Source organism: Heteronotia binoei, chromosome 11 (genome assembly GCF_032191835.1).
Source record: "Heteronotia binoei isolate CCM8104 ecotype False Entrance Well chromosome 11, APGP_CSIRO_Hbin_v1, whole genome shotgun sequence".
Lineage (NCBI taxonomy): Eukaryota > Metazoa > Chordata > Lepidosauria > Squamata > Gekkonidae > Heteronotia > Heteronotia binoei.
In genome coordinates this window covers 4,384,062-4,404,899 of record NC_083233.1, presented here as the reverse complement: position 1 = coordinate 4,404,899, position 20,838 = coordinate 4,384,062, and the positions used below count along the sequence as shown (strand labels likewise).

At 48.1% G+C, this 20,838-nt stretch overlaps 1 protein-coding gene across 1 annotated transcript in view; it reads right to left on the bottom strand.

The window, feature by feature from the left end:
* AR (androgen receptor) overlaps positions 1–20,838 on the bottom strand; it is a 302,814-nt gene that overhangs the window by 7,659 nt on the left and 274,317 nt on the right. The window contains exons 6-7 of the mRNA XM_060249714.1: positions 15,049–15,179; positions 14,179–14,336 (exon numbers count right to left, since the gene is read on the bottom strand). Of these exons, the coding sequence (XP_060105697.1) occupies positions 14,179–14,336; positions 15,049–15,179 (289 nt within the window). The remainder of the gene's footprint in view (positions 1–14,178; positions 14,337–15,048; positions 15,180–20,838) is intronic.

The window sequence follows — 20,838 nt, the reverse complement described above, 5'->3', positions numbered from 1 at the left end:
GTGTTAACTAAGGTAGGAAAATGAATAAATTCTCCTCAGAATTGCTGGGGGTACAGATACCACACCTGAAAGATAGCTTAAAAGTGGGTCTCACACTACTGCCTACCAAATCAAAAATCTGAGGGCAACCTGAAATGAAAAAAGAGGCCAGGAAGGTGACCAGAAGAGGAAATTGTGAAACAATGGGTGACTTCCTCACACTGTCTGGGTCCATGCATATTCTAGATTTGACCAAGAGACACAAATGATTGCTCCTTGGAACAGTCAGTTAAAGAATTGATGAGAGGGGAGATGACCTGGGCCTTGATCCTGAATGGTGTGCTTGGTGCGAGAGGTAAGTCTGAGGGAACTAGCTGGGAACAGAGTGATTCCCTCCAGCATTTATGAAAGTGGAAGCTGCCCTAAAAGGCCAGCTCAGGTACACCTGATGTCAGAAAGTGAAACTTCTCATAACTTAGAGTATTAGTCAAAAGGAAACTGAAAGGGAGAAATGAAGAGGGCACATCCCTTCAGTATGCTTGTAATTAACTGAAACCGTGGTAGAATGTATTCTGCAAGTCAGGAAAACTTCCACCAAATCCTAAAGGATGGTTCAGGAGTGGCCATAAAAAAGCAAGAAGGTGTCTCTAAAAAGGTGTGTGGGGGGGGAATCCGGCCTACATGAGGAAACCAGGGAGGAGCTCGGGGGGGGGGGGAGGGCTGCCAGATCCAAGTTGACAAACTCCTGGTGATTTGGGGGTGGAGCCTGGGGAGGGCAGGGACCTCAGTGGGGCGTTTTCTTCAGGGGAACTGATCTCTGGAGATGAGCTGTAATTCTAGAGGCTCTCCAGGTCTCATCTCGAGGCTGGCATCCTTAGGAGGAGCCCATTTGACAAAACAAACATAATGTTGATATAAGTTTAAGATCAGGTGGGCAAACAAGAATCTGAGATGTATATGTAAATACAATTCTGGGCTGTATCAACAGAAGTATAGTGTCCAGATCATGTGATGTGATGGTATCGCTTTACTCTGCTCTGGTTAGATCTCATCTGGAGTATTGTGTTCAGTTTTGGGCACCACATTTTAAGAAGGATATAGACAAGGTGGAACAGGTCCAGAAGAGGGCGATGAAGGTGAGGGGTCTGGAGACCAAGTCCTATGAGGAAAGGTTGAAGGAGCTGGGGATGTTTATCCTGGAGAGGTGAGAGGTGGTAGGATCACCATCTTCAGGTCCTTGAAGGGCTGTCATATAGAGGATGGTGTGGAATTGTTTTCTGTGGCCCCGGAAGGAAGGACCAGAACCAATGGGTTGCAATTACATCCAAAGAGTTTCCGGCTCAACATTAGGAAGAACTTCCTGACAGAGCAGTTCCTCAGTGGAACAGGCTTCCTCGGGAGGTGGTGGGCTCTCCTTCCTTGGAGGTTTTTAAAGAGAGGCTAGATCGGGGGTGTTGAACACTTTTATGAGGGCCAGATCTGACATAAATGAGTCCTTGTCAGGCCGGGCCGGGCCATGTCGGGCTGGGTCATGTGTGGACCTATTTAAGATTAGGTAGCAGAAATATAAACTTTTAAAGGACACAGACAAACACGATTAAAGATTTTTTTAATAGCAAAAACTTAAAACATGCTTAAAACATTAGCACTTGTTGGACTTGAGGGTGCTTTCTCTGTATTTCTCCCCTGGGATCCAGGGAACTGGGCAAAGGAAGCTCTGGCTCTTGTCTTCCTTCCCCAGGGGACCAGGAGGGGGAGGAGCCTCAACCAATGGAGAAAATAAGAGGTTTTGCTCTGTAGCTTCTGTGTGATTGAGCAAGCCTTGCAAAGCAAGCTATTATGCAGAAAGGAGCAAGAGAGGGGGAGAAGGAAGCAGACAAGAACCAGTTGCTCAAGGGCCTGATAGGAACCCTTTGGGGTCTTGATTCGGCTCTCGGGCGGCATGTTTGATGCCCCTGGGCTAGATGGCCATCTGACAGAGATGTTGATCTCCTGTGAATTTTGGGGAAGGTATTTGTGAATTTCCTGCACTGTGCAGTGGTTTGGACTAGATGACCTTGGGGGTATCTTCCAACTCTATGATTCTACAATTCTATATTTGCTAAACGTTGAGATGAATAATAGGAATTTCTTTAACTTGCCAGAGGCAGCTGGGTCATTGGATGGCAAAGGGAAGCCAGGGAGGCTGCGGAGGAGCCAGACAAGGGCCTCCCAAGCCCTGTTCGCAAGGTGGAGGTCTGAGGCAGTCAAGATGGAACCTGTTTCTAAAATTGGTCTCCCTGCCAAAGAACTTGAAGATAACAAACATAACTCCAGATTTATGTATCCTGTATGGTTGTCAGATGGTTTCAACATAAATCCTGGACAAACTTGATGAACAACTTTTGACCCCACCCCCCCTGCCAAGATATGCATGGAATATTCACTAATAACTACTTATATTACATCTCATATTTTACATTAGATTGTGTCACTTATATCAATCTTAACCTCTAAATGCTGAGTTCAATAAGACTTAAATGTGACTTTGCCTCACTACCAAAAGGGTAGGGCTGCCAACAACCTGGAGAAAAAAATCTGCCTGCCTCCCATTAAGGATGTATTCTGCTAACAGGACCAAGCATTCAATCAGTTATTTTTAACTTTATTGGCAGAAGACAGGGCAGTGTCTCCTGAGAAAACTTGGTTGACACAAATGTGGTGCCAGAAGATCTGGCTGCTTCGAAACAAGAGATCTGTTGTACAGTCAGATATGAGATATACTTCTTCTTAGTAAATATGAGATTCCAGTACTTGGGACTTGCTCCCAAATGAGTGAGTACAGGGTGCAAGAGGCTGATGAAAATTAGAAGACAGGCGACTAGAGAGTTCTCCAGTTTGTCAGCTGACGAGAAATATATCTAAATATTAAATGAGTAATAGAATTTTTTTAAATTGAGAAAATTATGTACACTTAAACGTGCAGTTGGCTGGCATATGGGTAAGCTCTAGCCCTGCAGACAGATATAACAAAACTTGTGATATTGCTAAGTTTGGGCAGTCTAGACTTATGAACTCAAGTCCCACTGAGTTCCTGGGGTTTACTCCCATGAAACTGTGCACAGAATTGCAGTCTTAAATAGAAGAAGGCAGGCTGTTTTACTCAAAGTCAGGAAATGTTTTAATAGGGATTTGGGGCAAGGGGTTCATCGAGATGTTTCCTGAAAGGAAAGAACAGAAGTTTTCTTGCTGATAACTCAGCTGCATCTCTTGGTGACTCAACGAGAAAATATGGGACATTTATATATCTGGCATTTTCTCACTTGGCACAAATACTGGACTGTCTGGGTGAAAACCAGAGAGTTGGCAACTTGAGGATCCTGAGAAGAACAGGAATTTAGATGCCAGGTGGCCCAACAGCTATTTTGGATGCAATGGTGGGAAAAGGTTATTAAAGTTAGAATTATTACACATATAGAAGAACAAGCCTAACTGAGGAATAACTGATTTGCTTTCTACAAAGCATACTGCTTCACTGACATTTTGGAGTTTTTCTTTTAATGGTTAACACACATGTAGATGAGGGTGATCCAGGAGACATGGTATACTTGGGACTTCCAAAAATGTGCAACCGACTCCATCTCCAAAGGCTCCTAATGGAAGCCAGCAGTCATGGGATAAAGGGAAGAGTCTTCTTGTGGTTAAGGAGCTGTACAAGTGACAGGAAGTGGAGAGCCAGAGCAAATGAGGAGTTCTTGTAATGGAGAGAAATAAGCCGGATGTTGGCATTATTTAATTTGTTCCTTAATTATCTGGAATTGGGGTGGGGGTGGGGCAGTTAGGTGACCAAGTCTGTGGCTGAGGTCAGTCTGTGAAGGCTCTCTTCTATTCTATTGAACAGATTTACTTTTCCACTCAACTGCCCAGTCACTGCCACATACCTTTGCTTCCAGCTGAGATGATTTACTTCTCTGTGGGGCAGGACAGGTACTTAGGAAACCTGCTGCGGTCACGGGATGTAAGCAAGATCCTATTCAGGGCCCTAAGCGTTAAAGTGGCTAAAAATAAGCAATCTCTTTCCTACCTAAAAAACAGTAAAAATGTTTTATTCGGCTTTACATCGATACGTTTTTATGGTTGTAGCAACTAATTAGCATGCACTTTTATTTAGGAAGTATCTAAGCGCATGGATCTCTTAAATTTAAACTAGGCCTTTCCTGTTGATTTCGTTGGGTTTGATGTGCTTCCTGCACTTGCTCATCTGGTCTTGGCATCAGTCACAAGGGGGCAGTAAAGCACCCTGAGAACAGGAGGGAGCATTTCTAGGTTTTTTGCATTTGTGTCATCAAATGGAAATTAGTGTACGGAGGGGTGGTGGTGGTGGTTACTTATTTGTTAGGGTGGATCTAGATGGCTTCATTCCAGGTTGTGCTTCTGCTGAGGAAATACCAGATCTACTCCCAGCACTGCAGTTCTAATAGCTTGATGCTGAGGATACAGGGTTATTAGCTTTTTTGTTGTTAACGGACAAGGTCTCCCTGCTGTTTTACAAGGGAAGCAACAGGGAGTCTGGGGATGGGGCAAGAAGTGGAGGTGATGTGCTGCATGGCGATGTCACATCCGGGGCAGTGCCTGACCGAGGGTGGGGGAAACCAGCCCTCATCAGTGGTCTCCTCTGAAGGTGGGAGGGGGACTACCACTCCCTCCGGAGAGCTGCTTCTCCTGCTGATCGCTGCCAATCTTATGCAGCCTCTGTGGCAAACCTGGCCCCTGTCCCGGAATTCAGGCTGCAGGGAGAGGCCTGTCCTGGCGATCAGAAAGGCTTCTCTGGTAAGTGCAGGAGGGAGGGCCTTTTCAGTGGCAGCCCCAGGGTTATGAAGCAGCCTCCCCAGGGAGGTCTTCCTGTCACCCCCCCCCCCTTTAATCTTCAGGAGGCTGCTGGAAATGGTTTTATTTAGGACAGTATTTGGTTAATAACAGGGGCAGCCCATGGGCATGTGGCACCCTAGGCAACCCCCCCCCCCCGCTCTCCTCTGCAGTGCCTGCCCTGCTGCCCACCCCCTTCCGCTGCCCCCCCCCCCACAGGCCATGGGCAAAGCTGGAGGAGGGCAGGGAAGGAGCCCAGCTGGCACTTGGCCTCTTTGGCACTCTCTGGGCACTGCAGAGAGGCCGTGTTCCAGCTGGCCGGTGTCGCTCCACTTCCCTTCCAGAAGTTCTGGCTTGCCCATGGGGGAGGGGAAGGGTGCAGGCAGCGCGGAGGAGGGTGGAGGGCAGTGTGGGCATTTGCCTATGGCACTGGGCAAGGAGGGGGGAAGGGCCCAATTCAGCACTCCTCCCCTGGCCAGGCACCGTACACAAATGCCTAATTTGCCTAGTGGCAGGGATGCCTCTGGTTACTTAATTCTTCTAGCAGTCTTGAGCTGGGCATTTAAATTTCAGTTTTTATATTTTTAATGCATCTTATTTTGTGTGTTTTATCTATGCTGTAAGGAGCCATGAACTCATTATGGAATAAAACGAAGCTAATAAATATTTCAAAGGAATAAACAGTGTATCTGAAAACAAGTATTGCATTTCCCCCGCTGTGGCCAGTGATTTGGAAGATGCTTGTGATGGAGGCTCCCCGAGTGGCCACCTTCCCCCTGCCCCACTCTTCTTTCCGGCCAATGTGGGAAACTGGTGGGAAAAACAGTAAACATAAAAATTGCTGTTGAGGCAACAGTGTGTTGTCACTTCCGGGGAAAACCTGGAAGGGATGCTGCGCCTCTCTAGGAATCACCAGTAAGCATGCATTTTCAGTCAAGACCTCTCATTTATGTTTTTGCTGTCTACCTGGACTGTAAGCCTTGAAGAGTTATAAAGCCCTGGTGGTTTGGGACATGATGCTGGGGGGCTGTGCTCAGATTTCTCGTGTGATCCTTGGCCAGGGGCTCTGTGGAGGAGCAGCCTGTAGGTCTCCAGAGTGCCTCAGTCCTGGCTGTCAACTGCCCTTCAGGCCTACCTTTCCCAGGCACCTTCCAAGCCCGGAGACAGGACTAGAAGTAATGGAAGGAAAAGCAGGAGCCAATCACTGATGAGAAGGCGGAGCGTTGAGAGAGGGGAGCACATACCAGGTAGGAAGAGGGAGAGAGTCCCTTCAATCCCTGATTCTGGAGTAGGCACAGGAGCTGCCTTTGGAGCAGGGTTGCCAACTCTGGGTTGGGAAATTCCTGGAGATCTGGGGGAGAACCTTGAGGAGGGCAGGGACCTCAGTGGGGTATAATGCCAAACAGCCCACTCTCCAAAGCAGCCAGAACTGATCCCATACTCTGGGGATCAACTGTAATTCTGGGAGAGCCGCAAGATCCACCTGGAGGTTGGCAACCTTACTATGAGGAAGCAGATTCCCTCATCCCAGGTCAGGTAAAGGGGGTCAGGTATTACTAAAACGGCAGAAATCAGTTCAGAAAGGATGGCTGTGATTACTCAGAGCTAGCATGGGTTTCTCAAGAACAAGTCATGTCAGACTAACATTATATCTTTTTTTTTTTTTAAAGAAAGGTACTACCTTGCCGGATTAGGGGAATGTTGTAGACCTCGTTTATCTTGATTTCAGTAAGGCCTTTGATAAGGTTCCACATACTATCCTTGTTGACAAGTTGCTAAAATGTGGTTTGGGTCCTATTACTGTTAGGTGGATCTGTAACTGGTCGACAAATCACAGCCAAAGAGTGCTTGTGAGAGATTCCTCATACTCTTGGAGAGGAGTGACAAGTGGAGTGCCTCAAGGATCTGTCCTGGGACCTGTTTTGTTCAACATCTTTATAAATTATTTGGATGAAAGAATAGAGGGAATGCTTATTACATTTGCAGATGATACTAAATTGAGAGGGATGGCAAATATAGTAGAAGACAAAGTCAGGATACAGAATGATCTCGACAAGCTGGAAAACTGAGCTAAAACAAACAAAATTAATTTTAATACAGAAAAATATAAAGTTTTGCATTTAGGTAGGAAAAATCCAATGCATCATTATAGGATGGGAGAGATTTGTCTTGTCTGTAGTATGCGTAAAAAGGATCTAGGGGTCTTAGCGGACCATACACCGAGCATGAGTCAACAATGTGATGTGGTAGCTAAAAAGGCAAATTATAGGATAGGGAGACTTGTCTTGGCAGTAGAATGTGCAAAAAGGATTTAAAGGTCTTGGTGGACCATACACTGAACATGAGTCAGCAATGTGATATGGTGGCCGATGTGATTTTGGGCTGTAGTGTCCAGATCACGTGAAGTGATGGTATCTTTGCTCTGCTCTGGCTACACCTCACCTAGAATATTGTGTTCTGTTTTGAGCACCACAGACAACCTTAAGAAGGATATAGACAACGTATCCAGTAGAGGGCACGTGGAACATGTCCAGAGGAGGGCAATGAAGATGGTGAGGGGTCTGGAGACCAAGTCCTACAAGGAAAGGCTGAAGGAGCTGGGTATGATTAGCCTGGATAGGAGATGACTGAGAAGTGATCTGATCACCATCTTCCAAGTACTTGAAGGGATGTGATATAAAGGATGGAGTGGAGTTGTTTCCTATGGCTCCAGAAGATTGGACCAGAACCAATGGGTTGGAACTAAAATGAGAAGTGTTTTTGAGTAAACATAAGGAAAACTTCCTAACAGAGCAGTTCCTCAGTGGAACAGGCTTCCTCAGGAGGTGGTGGGCTCTCTTTCCTTGGAGGTTTTTAAACAGAGGCTAGACGGCCATCTGACAGCAATGCTGATTCTGTAAACTTAGGCAGTTCATGAGAGGGAAGGCAGGAAGGGTTGCAACAGTGCATAGTTCTTGTGGCCCTTTCTTACATGTTCAGGGAATGCTGATTGCCACTTTGGAGTCAGGTAGGAATCTTTCTCCAAGCCAGTTTGACCAGCGATCCTGGAAATGTGGTTTGTTTGTTTGGGGTTTTTTTGCAATCTTCTGGGCATGGAGCAGGTGTCACTGGGTGTGTGTGTGGGGAGGCATCTGTGAGCTTCTGGCATTGTGCAGGGGGTTGGACTAAATGACCCTGGAGGTCCCTTCCAACTCTGTGATTCCACAATTCTATAATCAGTAATATGCTAAAGTTTGTTTGTGCCTTTCAGACTACTTGCTTCATACTAAGAGTGCCTGAATAATGTGGAACAATCTTTGTGTAGGTGGTTTGCCCCAGAAGGCAGTCAGTCCTTTGACTGCACTGTTCCAGGTCTGAGGACACAGCCACTTTTTCTGCCTCCCACCTTCCGTAGAGACTTGCTGGCCCATCTCTGTTTCCCTCTCACCATGCCCCAAGTTTACGAAAAGGCTCAACAGCTTTCCCAAGGCTCCGTTCCTGTCCTGCCACATGGATGGTCAAAAGCCCCTTCCCCACTCTCTCACTTATAGGTAGCGGTGTGCATTCGGTTTGGCCGAACCACATAAAACACCAAATCACCCCTTATTCAGTAGTATATGGCACTGTATACTACCGATCCCATTTTTAGGCCATTAAATGGGAGCTGTATATGGCTTCCCGTATACTTCTGTATAGATATTTGGAAGTATACGGAAGTCAATGGAAAAGGCGGGAAAGGGGCTTCTGCAGCCTCAGGGGAGCTGCTTGCTTCCTTTCCCGCCTTTGGAAGCCTTTTCCCGCCTCTCCCATAGCCTCCCTGGGATCAGGGAGGGAGGGGGAGAGGAGGCCCAGCAGCCAATCCAAAGCATGCATTCGCAAAATGCATTGCAAATGCATGCTTTGCAGGGCTGTTGTGTAGCTGATGGCTGCATCAGCAACACTGACATCAGCCATCAGCAACACGGTTGTTCTTTTGTTTACTTGGGTATCCAGGTAAACAGTGTTCTATGGCCAATCACAGAGCAGTGGTATTTTTTGAAACTGCTCTGTGGGTCAGAGAACCTTTTTAAGGAGTCTGCCTGGCTGGACTCCTCCATTGCTGTTGTGTTGGTGTGAGAGAGAGATTGTGCTGCGCTGGCCCTTGGCCTCAGCTGCTGCTGCTCTCTCTCAGCCTTGCTTGACCTGCCAGTGCATGGAGAAGAGAAGACGTCTGAAGGTAAGACAGTCTTGGGGTTCTTGTTTTTATTTTAGTTAGTAAAAGGACTTTTTAAGACTCAGAGTCCCTTTACTTATCCAGATTTGGGTGGGTGAGCACTGGGTAGCTTATTTGGGGTTAGGGGGTTCTGCTGGGGGTGGGGGCCTGGGGTGGGATGGGGGTTTTGCCAATTTGCCCATATCTTACTTTAGTAAGAGGACTTTTAAAAGTGCAGTGTCTTTTTACTTTTCTTGATTTGGGTGGCTTGGATTTCTTGGGGTTAGGGTGAAGGTTTTTTTTGGGGGGAGGGGTTGGTAAAGCTCCTGTATTGTTAAAAGTTAAGTTTTTTACTGTTTTAAAAGGCTTCTGTGTTTGATTTGTTCCTGCTGTCCGTGTTGTGTTGCTGTTGTTCCTTTTCTCTTCTGTTTCTGGTTCTTGGGGGGGTTGCTGTTTGGCCTCATTTTCATTGTTTAAAAGGCCACTTTTTTAACAGTTGAGTTTGTTGGCCTTCTGTTTGGATCTATTGTTGCAGGTTTTGCATCCTCCTGTTCTGGTTTTAGGGGGGGCGGTGTTGTGGACTGATTTGGCCTGAGGTTTCTTATTGGTGAAAAGGCCACTTTTTTAACAGTTGAGTTTCTTGGCCTTTTCCTGGTTCTGGATTTGGGGGTGTGTGTGTTGATGACTGATTTGGCCTGAGGTTTCTTATTGGTGAAAAGGAGGGTTCAAAGTTAAGTTTCTTTCTGTCACGTTTTGGTTTTTTTAAGTTACCTCTGGTTGGTGTGAGAGGGTTGGTGTGTGGGCTGTGTGGGGTGGGGTTTTTATAGAGTTGTTTTTGGAGTCTGAGGCTGCTTTTGGTTTGCCTAGGGCCACTAAATAGGCTGCCCCACTAATAAGGGTGTTTTTAGGGATTGTGTTTTTTGAAATTTTAAAAAAAATTAATCCAGTTTAGGGCTTTATCTTCTTTCAAAATTCAAGTAGGCCAGATAGGGATGATTTAAAAAGATTTTAGGTTTCTCATAAAAGGCAGTGTGACTACTAGGCCACATCAGGCTCCCTTTTAAAGAGACTAGGGTTGCAGTGCATCTTGCTTTCAGCCACTGAAAGCTGGTGCATCCTTAGATTTCCATAGGGTAAACCACAGCTTCTCTCAAGTTAGGGGACACCTAATTTCTAGTTTGCAAGGAAATCCAGTTTGTCCCAGGATCTAGTTAGGAGAAATTTCACTAGGAGGATATAACAAGGATTGCCTTCATCTCAAGGTAGCCTTTTAAAAACTGTAGCCAGGTAGAGGCAGGATCACCTAGTCTCCTAAACTTTAACAGATCACTACTACCCCAACCCAAAGAAGGATAGGTTAGGGACCAAAGAAACAAACAAGTTTTGGTGGGAGGGTTCTTAAAAAGAAATCAGGGCACCTGTTGGTTCAGGGTACAGTGCAGTGAGTTAGGTTTGTAAAAAAACCCCACTCTCAGTTCAGGCTGTGTGAGACTGGCCAAGGGTGACATGAGTGACAGGCAGCAGAAGAGGGGCCCTGGGGGCAAGGCCAAGGAGAAGACTAGAGGGGTGGAGGGGAGGGGGAGGACCCAGGTCTCCCCCCTCACCTGTGTGTAGGGCCACTCCACAGCCACCTACCAGCACTCTGACCTCTGGCCGGAGTGTGATGAAGAAGAAGGCCTGCCTTGGAGCCTCCATCGAGGCTGCTGCTGGGGCGCCCCCAGCAGAGGTGCCATTAAGTGCTGGCACTGCAGAGGGGTCTGCTGCTCGGGCAGTCTCTCCTCAAGCTGATGTCGATCGGCCTCAGCAGCCGGAGGAGGGGCAGCAAGAGCAGCCCTCCTTGGAGATGAGCTTTGGGGACAGTTTTCTGTCCAAAACGATCACCCCAAGGAGGGTGCAGAGTGTCGTGCAGGAGCTGGAGGAGAAGCTGGTTGAGGAGGACCAGCCCCCTTCTTCGGTTCCTTCGGGCACCAGCAGTCCTTCAGGGGATGGCCAGGAGGGGAGGCTGCATGGGGTGGAGGGAGAAGAGATGGAGACACACGAGGTGCCTCCATCTCCGCCCACTTCCCCCCCAGCGACCAGCCCCTCCTGCCACCCCGAGACACGATGTGTCTGCCCCGAGCACCTCACAGGAAGTGGCTCCGGACACCAAAGCTGCCAGTCAGCTTGGGCATCCGTACACCTCCAAAGTCTGGAAGTATTTCTGACTTCTGGATGATCCATGCTATGCGCAGTGCCAGCTGTGCAGGGCCCGAATCAGTCGTGTGCAGGACCCTGCCCACCTGACTCCAGGGGGGATGTGGAACCACCTGCGGAAGCACCACCCGATGGTGCATCTTAAGGGGGAGAAGCAGGCTGGTGCTGGGGTGCCCAAGTGGCCAACATCACCCAGCCAGGAGGTCCGTCCCATCGCGACTTCCTCCAGAGCTCTCCAGGAGAGTTCCGTGGCAGTGCAGGGACGCCAGGTGGGGGTGGCACCTGTGTGCCAAGAGGGGGAATCAGGTACGGCAGGAAGGTGATCACCTGGAACCTTGCCAGGTCGGTCGCCCATGGGCTTCCATTTTCAGTGGTTGAGAATCCTGGGGTGCTAGGGTTGCTCGAGTACCTGGCGCCCTGGTACAAAGTTCCTGCTAGAACCACCCTTAGCATGACCATTGTGTCAGCTGTTTCCAGGGCGACCAGATCGGTGGTGAAGGAGCATTTGTCCTCTGCTGCCGGGGGGACTGTTCATTTCACCTCAGATATCTGGAGCTCCCAACATGCGTTTGAGGGGTATCTCTCCCTGACTGCGCATTGGTGGCAACCCAGTGAGATGCAGGGTGGGGGTGGCAGTAGCGGCAGGTAGGGTCAGGGCCGCCAGGCTGGCTATCGCTGGGCCTTGCTGCACGCCAAAGCAGTCGACGCGCTGCACACGGCGGACACTCTCAGAGCCATCCTCCCACGGCAGTTAGAGGGCTGGGTAAGCAGCAGGGACGTCGCCAAGGGCTTTGTGGTGACTGATGGTGGCTCCAACATCAAGGCGGCTGTCCAGCGTCAGGGCCTAAAACGCCTTCCTTGCATGTCCCACCTTCTCCACCGCATGGTTAAGGACGCATTGGGCCAGATGAAAAGCCAGGATCGTCGGTATCTAGCTGTGACCCATGAGTACTGACTTCTGCTCCAGAAGTGTCAGCACATCACGGGTTACTTCTCACGCAGCAATACGGACTCGTATCTGCTGCATGAGAAACCGACACTGACAGGTGTGCCAGGGCACCGCCTAATCGGTGACATCAGCACACGCTGGAACTCTACCTGTGCCATGCTGCAGCACATGGTGGAGCAGAGAGCAGCCCTGGATGCTTTTGTCTCTGAGACAAGGGTCTTTCGAGATGAGAACCGTCTCACCCAAGAGGATTGGGTGGTCATTTCTCAGACTGTGGAGGTTCTTGGGCCCTTCAAGACCCACACAGAAATGCTCTCATCTGACACGGCGAGCATCGCACTGGTCGTCCCCATGGCCCGTGAGGACATGGCCTCGTTTCTAGTGCCAGCTCAAGGCCATGCAGACATTCTTCCAGTGGTGCGCGGCCTGGTTGTTAGGCTGCAGGAAGGGCTTGAGGCCCGCTTTCAGACTTTCACCCAGGATAAGGTCTACATGATGGGGACCATGTTAGACCCATGCCTTAAGGGCACAGTTGCAGAGCGGGCCAACGAGCTCAATCGCTGGCGAGACGAGCTCTCCCAGAAGGTCGAGCGTTGCAGAGTCAGGGAGGGCCCAGTGCCAGTAACTGAGGAGGAGGGGGGTGGAAGCAGTTCATCTGCCACTTCCCCTGCTGTTCATCCCCAACCTCCCCGGCTAGGCAGTGTTTCCCGCCAGACTCACGCCATGAAGAGTCAGGGAAGCTGGCACCTGGGTGAGAGACCCAGAACCAGCAGGCTTGTTGTGCTTGGCCAGCTCTCCCCGTGTTATTTGGGGCAGGGCTGGAGAGCTGGCATCTGAAGATTGTGTGTTCTGTGGCAGGGAAGCTGGCACCTGGGTGAGAGACCCAGAATCAGCAGGCTTGTTGTGCTTGGCCAGCTCTCCCCATGTTATTTTGGGCAGGGCTGGAGAGCTGGCATCTGGGTTTGCTGCAGCCAGGCCCTTGAGCAGATTGTGTTTTGTGTGGCAGTGACGTTGGCAACTGGGTTTGTATTGGTTCCATGCCTGCAGGGTTCATCACAGAGTAGATAGAGGGATGTAGTGCATTTGGGTCCTATAGAGATTCTCTGGTGTGGAGTTAGGTTTGGCTTTGGGTGCCCCAGGAATTGGACCCCCTGATCCAATTTTTTTTTTTGGCCTTGTGGGTTTTGTGTGGGACAGTGCCCTGAAGCTGCACAGCAGTTTGGGGGGCTCTCCTCAAAACCTCCTGCTCCCCAGAGCCACTTTTCCCACGACAATTACAGTGAGGAAGTGGCTCTAATTGATTTTTCTCAGCATTGGCAGCAGTGTTCCTTTTGGGGTGCCCACTGATGGGTGCAGTCTTTTCAGGCCAGGGGAGTTTTATGCTGGCCTGCAGTTTTGGGGCCTCTCCCTCAAACCCCCTCTGGCCAGAGCCACTTTCCCCACAGCAATTATAGTGGAGGAAGTGGCTAATTGGTCTTTCACCATCATTGGAGGCAATGGGCTTTTTGGGGAGCCCAAAGACAGGGACCCCCTGGCCCAATCTTTTTGGGACTTGGGGGTTTTATAGGGGAGTGTTCCCTGCGGGTTCCCTGCAGTTTTGGAGGCTCTCCCTCAACCCCCCTGCCCCCCAGTAGCCTCTAATTATGCCCTATGTTGCCATTGATTTCAATGGCCCATAGGGTAAAATGGTGGGATAGGGGCACCCTCTTTGGGTGCCCCTGAAATGGGACCCCCTGGCCCAATCTTTTTGGGACTTGGAGGGTTTGTAGGGGAGAGTCCCTTGAAGGTCCCTTGCAAATTTGGGGGCTCTCCCTCAAACCCCCTCCCCTCCAGGTGGCTTCCAATATACCCTATTTTGCCATTGATTTCAATGGCCATAGGGTATAATGGGGCCGTATATTTGGAAATAGCCGCGCATCTATCGTATATGCGGCTATTTGAGTACAGTAATAGGAAATAAACGGTATTCCGTATCTTTTTGGCCGCATGTATTTCTGAATCTGTGTAAATCCGAATTTTTTTTTTGCACACCCCTACTTACAGGCTGCACAGAGTCCAGGAGTTTGGTGAGCTGGTAGAATCTGCGAGAGCAGGATGTGGGATTCTTCCTCTTGCAAGCGATGATACGATCTAGTTCCTTGATGTAGTTCATCCGAAGTTCATCAAAGAATTTCTGATTCTTCAGGCCGTCCACTGGAACTGGCAGAGAAGAAAGAGGGAAGAGCAATAAATGGAGCAGCAAAGAGCAAGGGGGCCTGAGCACATGAAGAGGAGCAGATGCGGCTGTCTTCCACCAAGGGCAGCAAGAGAAGCAGCTCGGGCTCCAGTCTTCTCATGACTGCAGAACTCTTTCTTCAGAGTCAGGACTTATCAGAGCAGATCCTTGTGCTGCATCTGGTTTGCCATACCAGCACCATTTCCCAATCCAGGCCCCATTCTGGGCAGGAGCTCTGGAAACCCTGGTTTTTATTGTGTTTTTTCTTTCTTACAGCCTGCCCCCCACCAATACTTGCTTCTGGGTTCTATTGTTGTGAGAATTTTGCTGAACTCTAAGATTTGACAAACTTTCTCATACTTTCCCCCCCCGACAAAAAATGGGGAAATAACCAAAACATATAAAGCAGATAGATGGAAATTATCATGCCACAATGGCCACATAGGAGAAAGTAATTTAAAAAAAAAGTATGATGGGAGTAAATTATAATTACATCAATTATAATTTAAGAAGTATTTTAAAGTAGATGCTGAGCTGATATAATTGAGTCCACCTTCCGGTGATGTCAGGGGTGTGTGCCATATGCAAATGAGTTGTGGTAATGAGCTCCGGCCCCTCTTTTTCTACAAAATGATTCCTGCCCACCTCTCTTTTTTTTTCTCTCTCTCAAACACATAGGAAAAGAGTGTTGCTTACTAATACTGAAGAGGAGCAGAGCTTTCATGCAGAGGAATTCCTGGGGAGTGATCTGAAGCCATCCAAACTCTTGAGAAAGATGCCGCATCCTGACACACTGGCTGTACATCCTGGATTTGTGCATCCGGTACCTGGGGGGGGAGGGCAGGGAGAAGACAGGGAGACAAAAGCAAAAGTGAAAAAGGAAGCAATTGATCACGCGTGTCTTTCTTTCTCTGAAAGACAGACCCAGGTGGGCGGCCGAGTTGGTCTGGAGCAACAGAACAAAGTTGGAGTCCGGTGGCACCTTTAAGACCAACAAAGTTTAATTCTGGGCATCAGCTTTCTTGTGCAGCCGCAGCTTTGCTGGTCTTAAAGTTCCACTGGACTCCAAGTCGGTTCTGCTTCTTTGAAGGGAAGTCTCCCCGAGAGCTGCATTCCGCCCTTTTCTGTGTTGCAATCTTCATGGCAATCTCTCCTGGCACCCAGGGAGGAGAACCATTCCAGAGGGTCAGATTACAGACGATCACAGGGCATGCGGAGGTCCCCTTGACCTCCTCGTTTTCTTGAAAAAGAAATCATTCCCAAGAATTTGCAACATTTAAACAAGTCAACGACAACATCCAGTGTGAGTCATCCAAAGCGGTAGGCAGGCTGCAGTCTATTGATCCCTTGGAGGGTGGTTGTCACAGCCTTCCAGCAGGTCACAAGAGGGTCACAAGTGGAGGTGGAAGGCAGTCCTGATGTTGCTTGGCTGACCGGCCACACTGAGAAACTACTGCCATTAGGCTGCTGCTGGCACCCAGTGGCTTCTCTGGTTCAAGCTACAGTTCAGCCCTGCTGCTTTCATTGTTCACTGAGCCGTGAGCCTATTTCCTATGCCATTTCCCTCTGTAAAGTGAGTGTGGAAGTGCCTCAAATCTATGAAGGATTCAGGGAAACTGGCAACAGGTGTGAACATCTCAGGAAAGTGAATGTATCTATTTGCTGCACATGTATCTTCACCTTTTGAGTCAGTGTGTTGTCAGATAAGGATCGGGGAGACCCAGATTCGAATCCCCACTTTGCCATGAAAGTTTGCTGGGTGATCTGGGGCCAATCACATAGTTGCAGCAGGATAAAATGGAGGAGAGCAGAAAGACAGAAGCTGCTTTGGGTCTCTGCTGGGGAGAAAGGCAGGGCATAAATGAAGTAAATAAATTTCTTCCCCTTCATGGAACTTGTCAGTTCCATATGGCGGTAGTTCCCCAAAGGCAGTCTGGAGAAGCAAAATGAAGCAGGAATCTGATGGTTTCCTAAAGACCAAACACCTCCATGCCAGCATAGCAGTAGTTTTCAAAAACCAGAGTTCCCTTCACTGAAATCTACAGGATCCTAATGAACCAAACAATGACAATCTGCTATTTTATCAAAAGACCTGACATGCAGACCTCAAAAAAGAATTGCCTGTTATATAGTGGGCACAAATTTGGAGCGCTCCACCTTATACATCGAGGTGTCTAAATATACAGCTGTTAAAACTACAAAATCATTTCTAGCTGGTACTTGACTCCTGTCCTGCTATCTCATTCCACTCCATCATGTCCTCCAACTTGCTGGAAACTGTGTGACATAAGGGGCACCTTTTCCCATAACTGGTGGGAGTGCACAGAAATCCAAGAGTTCTGGAATAGGATTTTAGACCAAATCAAAGAACATAGAGTATGAACTCCAAGGACACTTGAAACAATTCTTCTTAATTCATGGGAAGATGGGAAGATTCCTAAAGCTCACAAAGATTTTGTAATGATGATGCTACGTGCTGCTAAGGCTCTCCTAGCTTTACACTTGTAAAAAGAATCTATCTCCACCATCCAACCGTGGAGATCCAAGTTATGGGGATGCTGCACTTTTGATAAACTTATGGATATTCTTCTTCAACAAGAGAATATAAAGTCAAGAATAGATTTTGTAGAGACACGGTGCACAGTGCCCAGGTTTATTCTAAGTGCTCAAAACAACAAGAGGGTTGTAAACAGGGCTTTGTTTTTGTAGAAACAGCCCAGTAGGAACCGATTTGTATATCAGGCATCACCCCCTGATATCATTGGAAGTGATGTCACCTGTTCAGTAGGTTACTTTCCACATATTGACACCAAAGAGTACAGTGCCACCAGCTGCGTTTCACGGATGAGTGTTCTCCCACTTTAGTTTCACTAAAGTGACCATATCCTGCTAGCATTCCTTTTGCTGCAAAGGACGAAGGGAGTTAGTAGACACATATCTACGTTGGAGTTCAGTCGGCCAGATTTTAATAAACTCAGGGGCATGATGAATATCATTCCATGGGCAAGGAAGGGAAAGGAACAAATGAAGCTCTCCTAAAACAAGAGCTCTTGCAAGCTCAACCCCTTGCTATTCCAACAAGAAGGGAACATGGTAGGGAGTCCATGAAGTCAGTGTGGATGAACAGAGACCTCAGTGATGTGTTAAGGGTAAGAAGGAAATGTTCAAGAAATGGAGGCAGGGACATACTGCTAAAGAAGAGCATCTGCCGGTTGCTAGACACTGTAGGTCAGCCATCAGAGAGGCTGAAGGTCATGGTGAGCTAAGGCTGGCAAGGGAGGCTAACTACAAGAAAATCTTCACGTATGCAAGGAGTAAACACAAGATAAAAGAGACGATGGGCCCACTCTGTTGGGTGAAAATGGAGAAACTCCAACAGAGGACAGAGAGAAAGCAGAAAGGCTTCATGCCTATCTTGCCTCAGTTTTTCCCCCGGAAGAAGAGAACAGGCTCATTTAGAGATGGTAGTAGACAAAGAGTGGCATCTTGCTTGCTAGTTCACATGGACAGAAGCACCTGGCTGCACTGAATGAGTGCATATTCCCTGGGCCAGAGGGTATACACACAAGAGCGCTCAAGGAACTTTCTAGAGAGCTTGCATCATCTCCCAGACCTCTTGGAGGATGGGAGATGTGCCACAAGATCGGAGGAGGGCAAATGTTATCCCAATTTTCAAAAAGGGAGCAGGGATGACTCAGGAAACTACATGTCAGTCAGCCTGACCTCTGTCCCAGGAAAGATACTGGAGCAGATTTCAAAGGGATCAATCTGCAAGCATCTAAAGGACAACTTGGGAAATCAGAACAGATTTGCCCCCAACAGGTCTTGCCAGACCAAGTTCATTTCCTTCTTCTATCGAGTGACCTTACTGGATCGAGAGAATGCTGTTGATGTTTACCTGGATTTTGGTAAAGCTTTAGATGGAGTTCCCCATAATGTTCTGAGGGTCAGTATTGGCAGCAGAGGAGAGTGTCAAGCATGGTAAAATTCTAATGGCAAATAATGGTTTTAGGGTCCTCCATAAAACTGGTCTGTGAAACATCATGAAGGACCAAAGTATTTTGGCTCTGTTATTCTTTCCCCCTCCCCCTTCTTGCTTTACTGCTTGTGAAGTAGAGTAGCGAGAATCAAAACTAGTAAGAGAAAGAACAATCAACACCTTCCCATACATTCTTGCCTGGGAGTGTGAGACATCTGGGGAAAGCAAGGATGAGACACTGATAACACTGTGAGAATGTAGACATTTATGATAGTTTATGTGTTAGAGAGCATCCCTCGCCCCCACCTTTGGGAATCCTTTGAAGTATGCCTTAAAAGAATTGTATCAATGTATTTTTAGTATCACTCTCAAGGACCTGTACCAGGAGAGCATATCGGTCTATCAATAAACGTAGTTTTGTATCCACTTGACTCGTTTTTGAATCCGCATGCTTGACATTGAGGAGTCATAATAATTGGTTTAAATTAAGGGAGGTATGAACATATTGAAATAGTCGGTGGATAGAAACAAGATTCAATTTACAAGGGTAAGTACCGAGTTCTACATCTAGGTAACCAAAATGAGAAACACACATACTGGATGGGGGATACACTTCTGGGTAGCAGTGTGTGTGAACAAGATCTTGGGGTATGGGTGGACCAGTGTGATGCAGCAACAGAAAAGGAAAATGCCATCTTGAAGTGTATCAACAGAGGTATAACTTCCATATCTCAAGATGTCATAGTTCTGCTGTACACTGCATTGGTCAGGGCACACCTGGAGTACTGTGTGCAGTTCTGAAGGCCTCACTTCAAAACATAGGTGGGCAGAATGAAGCAGGTGCAGAGGCAAGCAATGAGGATGATCAGGGGCCTGGAGACCAGGCCCTATGAAGAAAGGCTGAGGCACTTGGGAATGTTCAGTCTAGAGAACAGGAAGTTGAGGGGGGACAGGAGTGCTCTCTTGAAGTCTTTGAAGGGCTGTTTCTTAGAGGAGGAGGGCAGGGAGCTGTTCTTGTTGGCAACAGAAGAGAGGACTCGCAACAGTGGGTTTAAGTTAAGAGTGGGAAGGTACAGGCTGGATATTAGGAAAAACTTTTTTACAGTAAGAGTTGTTGAATCAGCTCCCCGGGAAGGTGGCGAGCCCCCGCCCCCCATGGCAGTCTTTAAGAAGCACTTGTCTGGGATGCTCCTGCATTGAACGGGGGGCTAGACTAGATGGCTTGCATAGCCCTTTCCAACTCTGTGATTCTATGATTCAATAATCACATAGGGAGAACTTTGATACTGGCAGTGTACACTGGACACCTGATTAGTTACACACAAGCAGAATATCACAAGCCCCCCCCCACCCCAGGAACTTGTGAATCTCTGTGAAGAGATTCAGCCTTTCTGAACACATTGTTTTACTTCCAGCCAATCCCATCAGCACATTGTTCTAAGGGCAATCGTAGCATTTTGCCCGGTAACTGTAGCACACAGCCCCCATTGTGGATCTACGCTGCACACCCATGATGCTGGATGTCTTGCTCTTCTCCCTGGACTTTGCCTCTTTTGGGATGGGTAACTATAATTCCTCCAAACCTTCCTTTTATTCCTACTCTTTCCAGTATTTCTAGTAGCTTGAGCCTATGCTTTTATCATGTGTCTTTATTTCTGAATGTCTTTATTATTTCTTCTTTCAAGAAAAAAAACCTTTCTTGGGTATGCAACAGGCAGGTTTATTTCTGAGAGTTTCCCTAAGGAAAAATCTCCATAAAAGATGGCAGAGTTCTCAGCTCATTACCCCTTCTCACTATCTCTGTCTCCTTTGCTCAATTCCCCCAAAGAATTTGGAGACCTCCCCTTTGGGTAATACCACGGCTGACCCTGCTTCCAAAATCTGACAAGATCAGGACAGCCGGGGGTCTCCAGGTTAGGAGAGCACAACACCACCTGGCATTTTGGCTGGGATGCACACTTGGTACCCTCTGTTGGAAACTCTGCCTGCAAGGGCCAAGCTGCTGGGGCAGCTTCTGCCCCACTGCAATTTTGTCCCCAACTATTTTGGTTTCACTGATAGGAGACAAACAGCACTAATTTGCTTCCATGGGAGAAAATGCAGGCGTTCATCCAATGACAGCATTGGGGCCAGGGCTTACCTCCGGCAACCCACCCCTGGAGAATTGAGCCTCCCCATTTCTACAGAGCCCCGTCCTGCAGTCAGATTCTTGGGAGTTGACCTTCATAGAGAAAGGCTGCATTTCCTCTGCTTGCAGCCACTGGCAACAGGAACGGGGAGAGGGTTTTTGGCTGGGGTTTCTTTCAGAGAAGGTTGCCAGACAAGCCCTCTGTTAGCATGTCCCTGCTCCCAATGCTTAGCATAACCAGGGCTTATCACTACTCTTCCAGGATTTGGGCAAATCTTGTAACTGGCAGCCCGCCAGCTCTTGCCACATGCCAGCACCACTTCGGAGACACAGGCTGTTTCTGCTTACCAAACTGCTGGAAGCAGCCACAGGTGATATT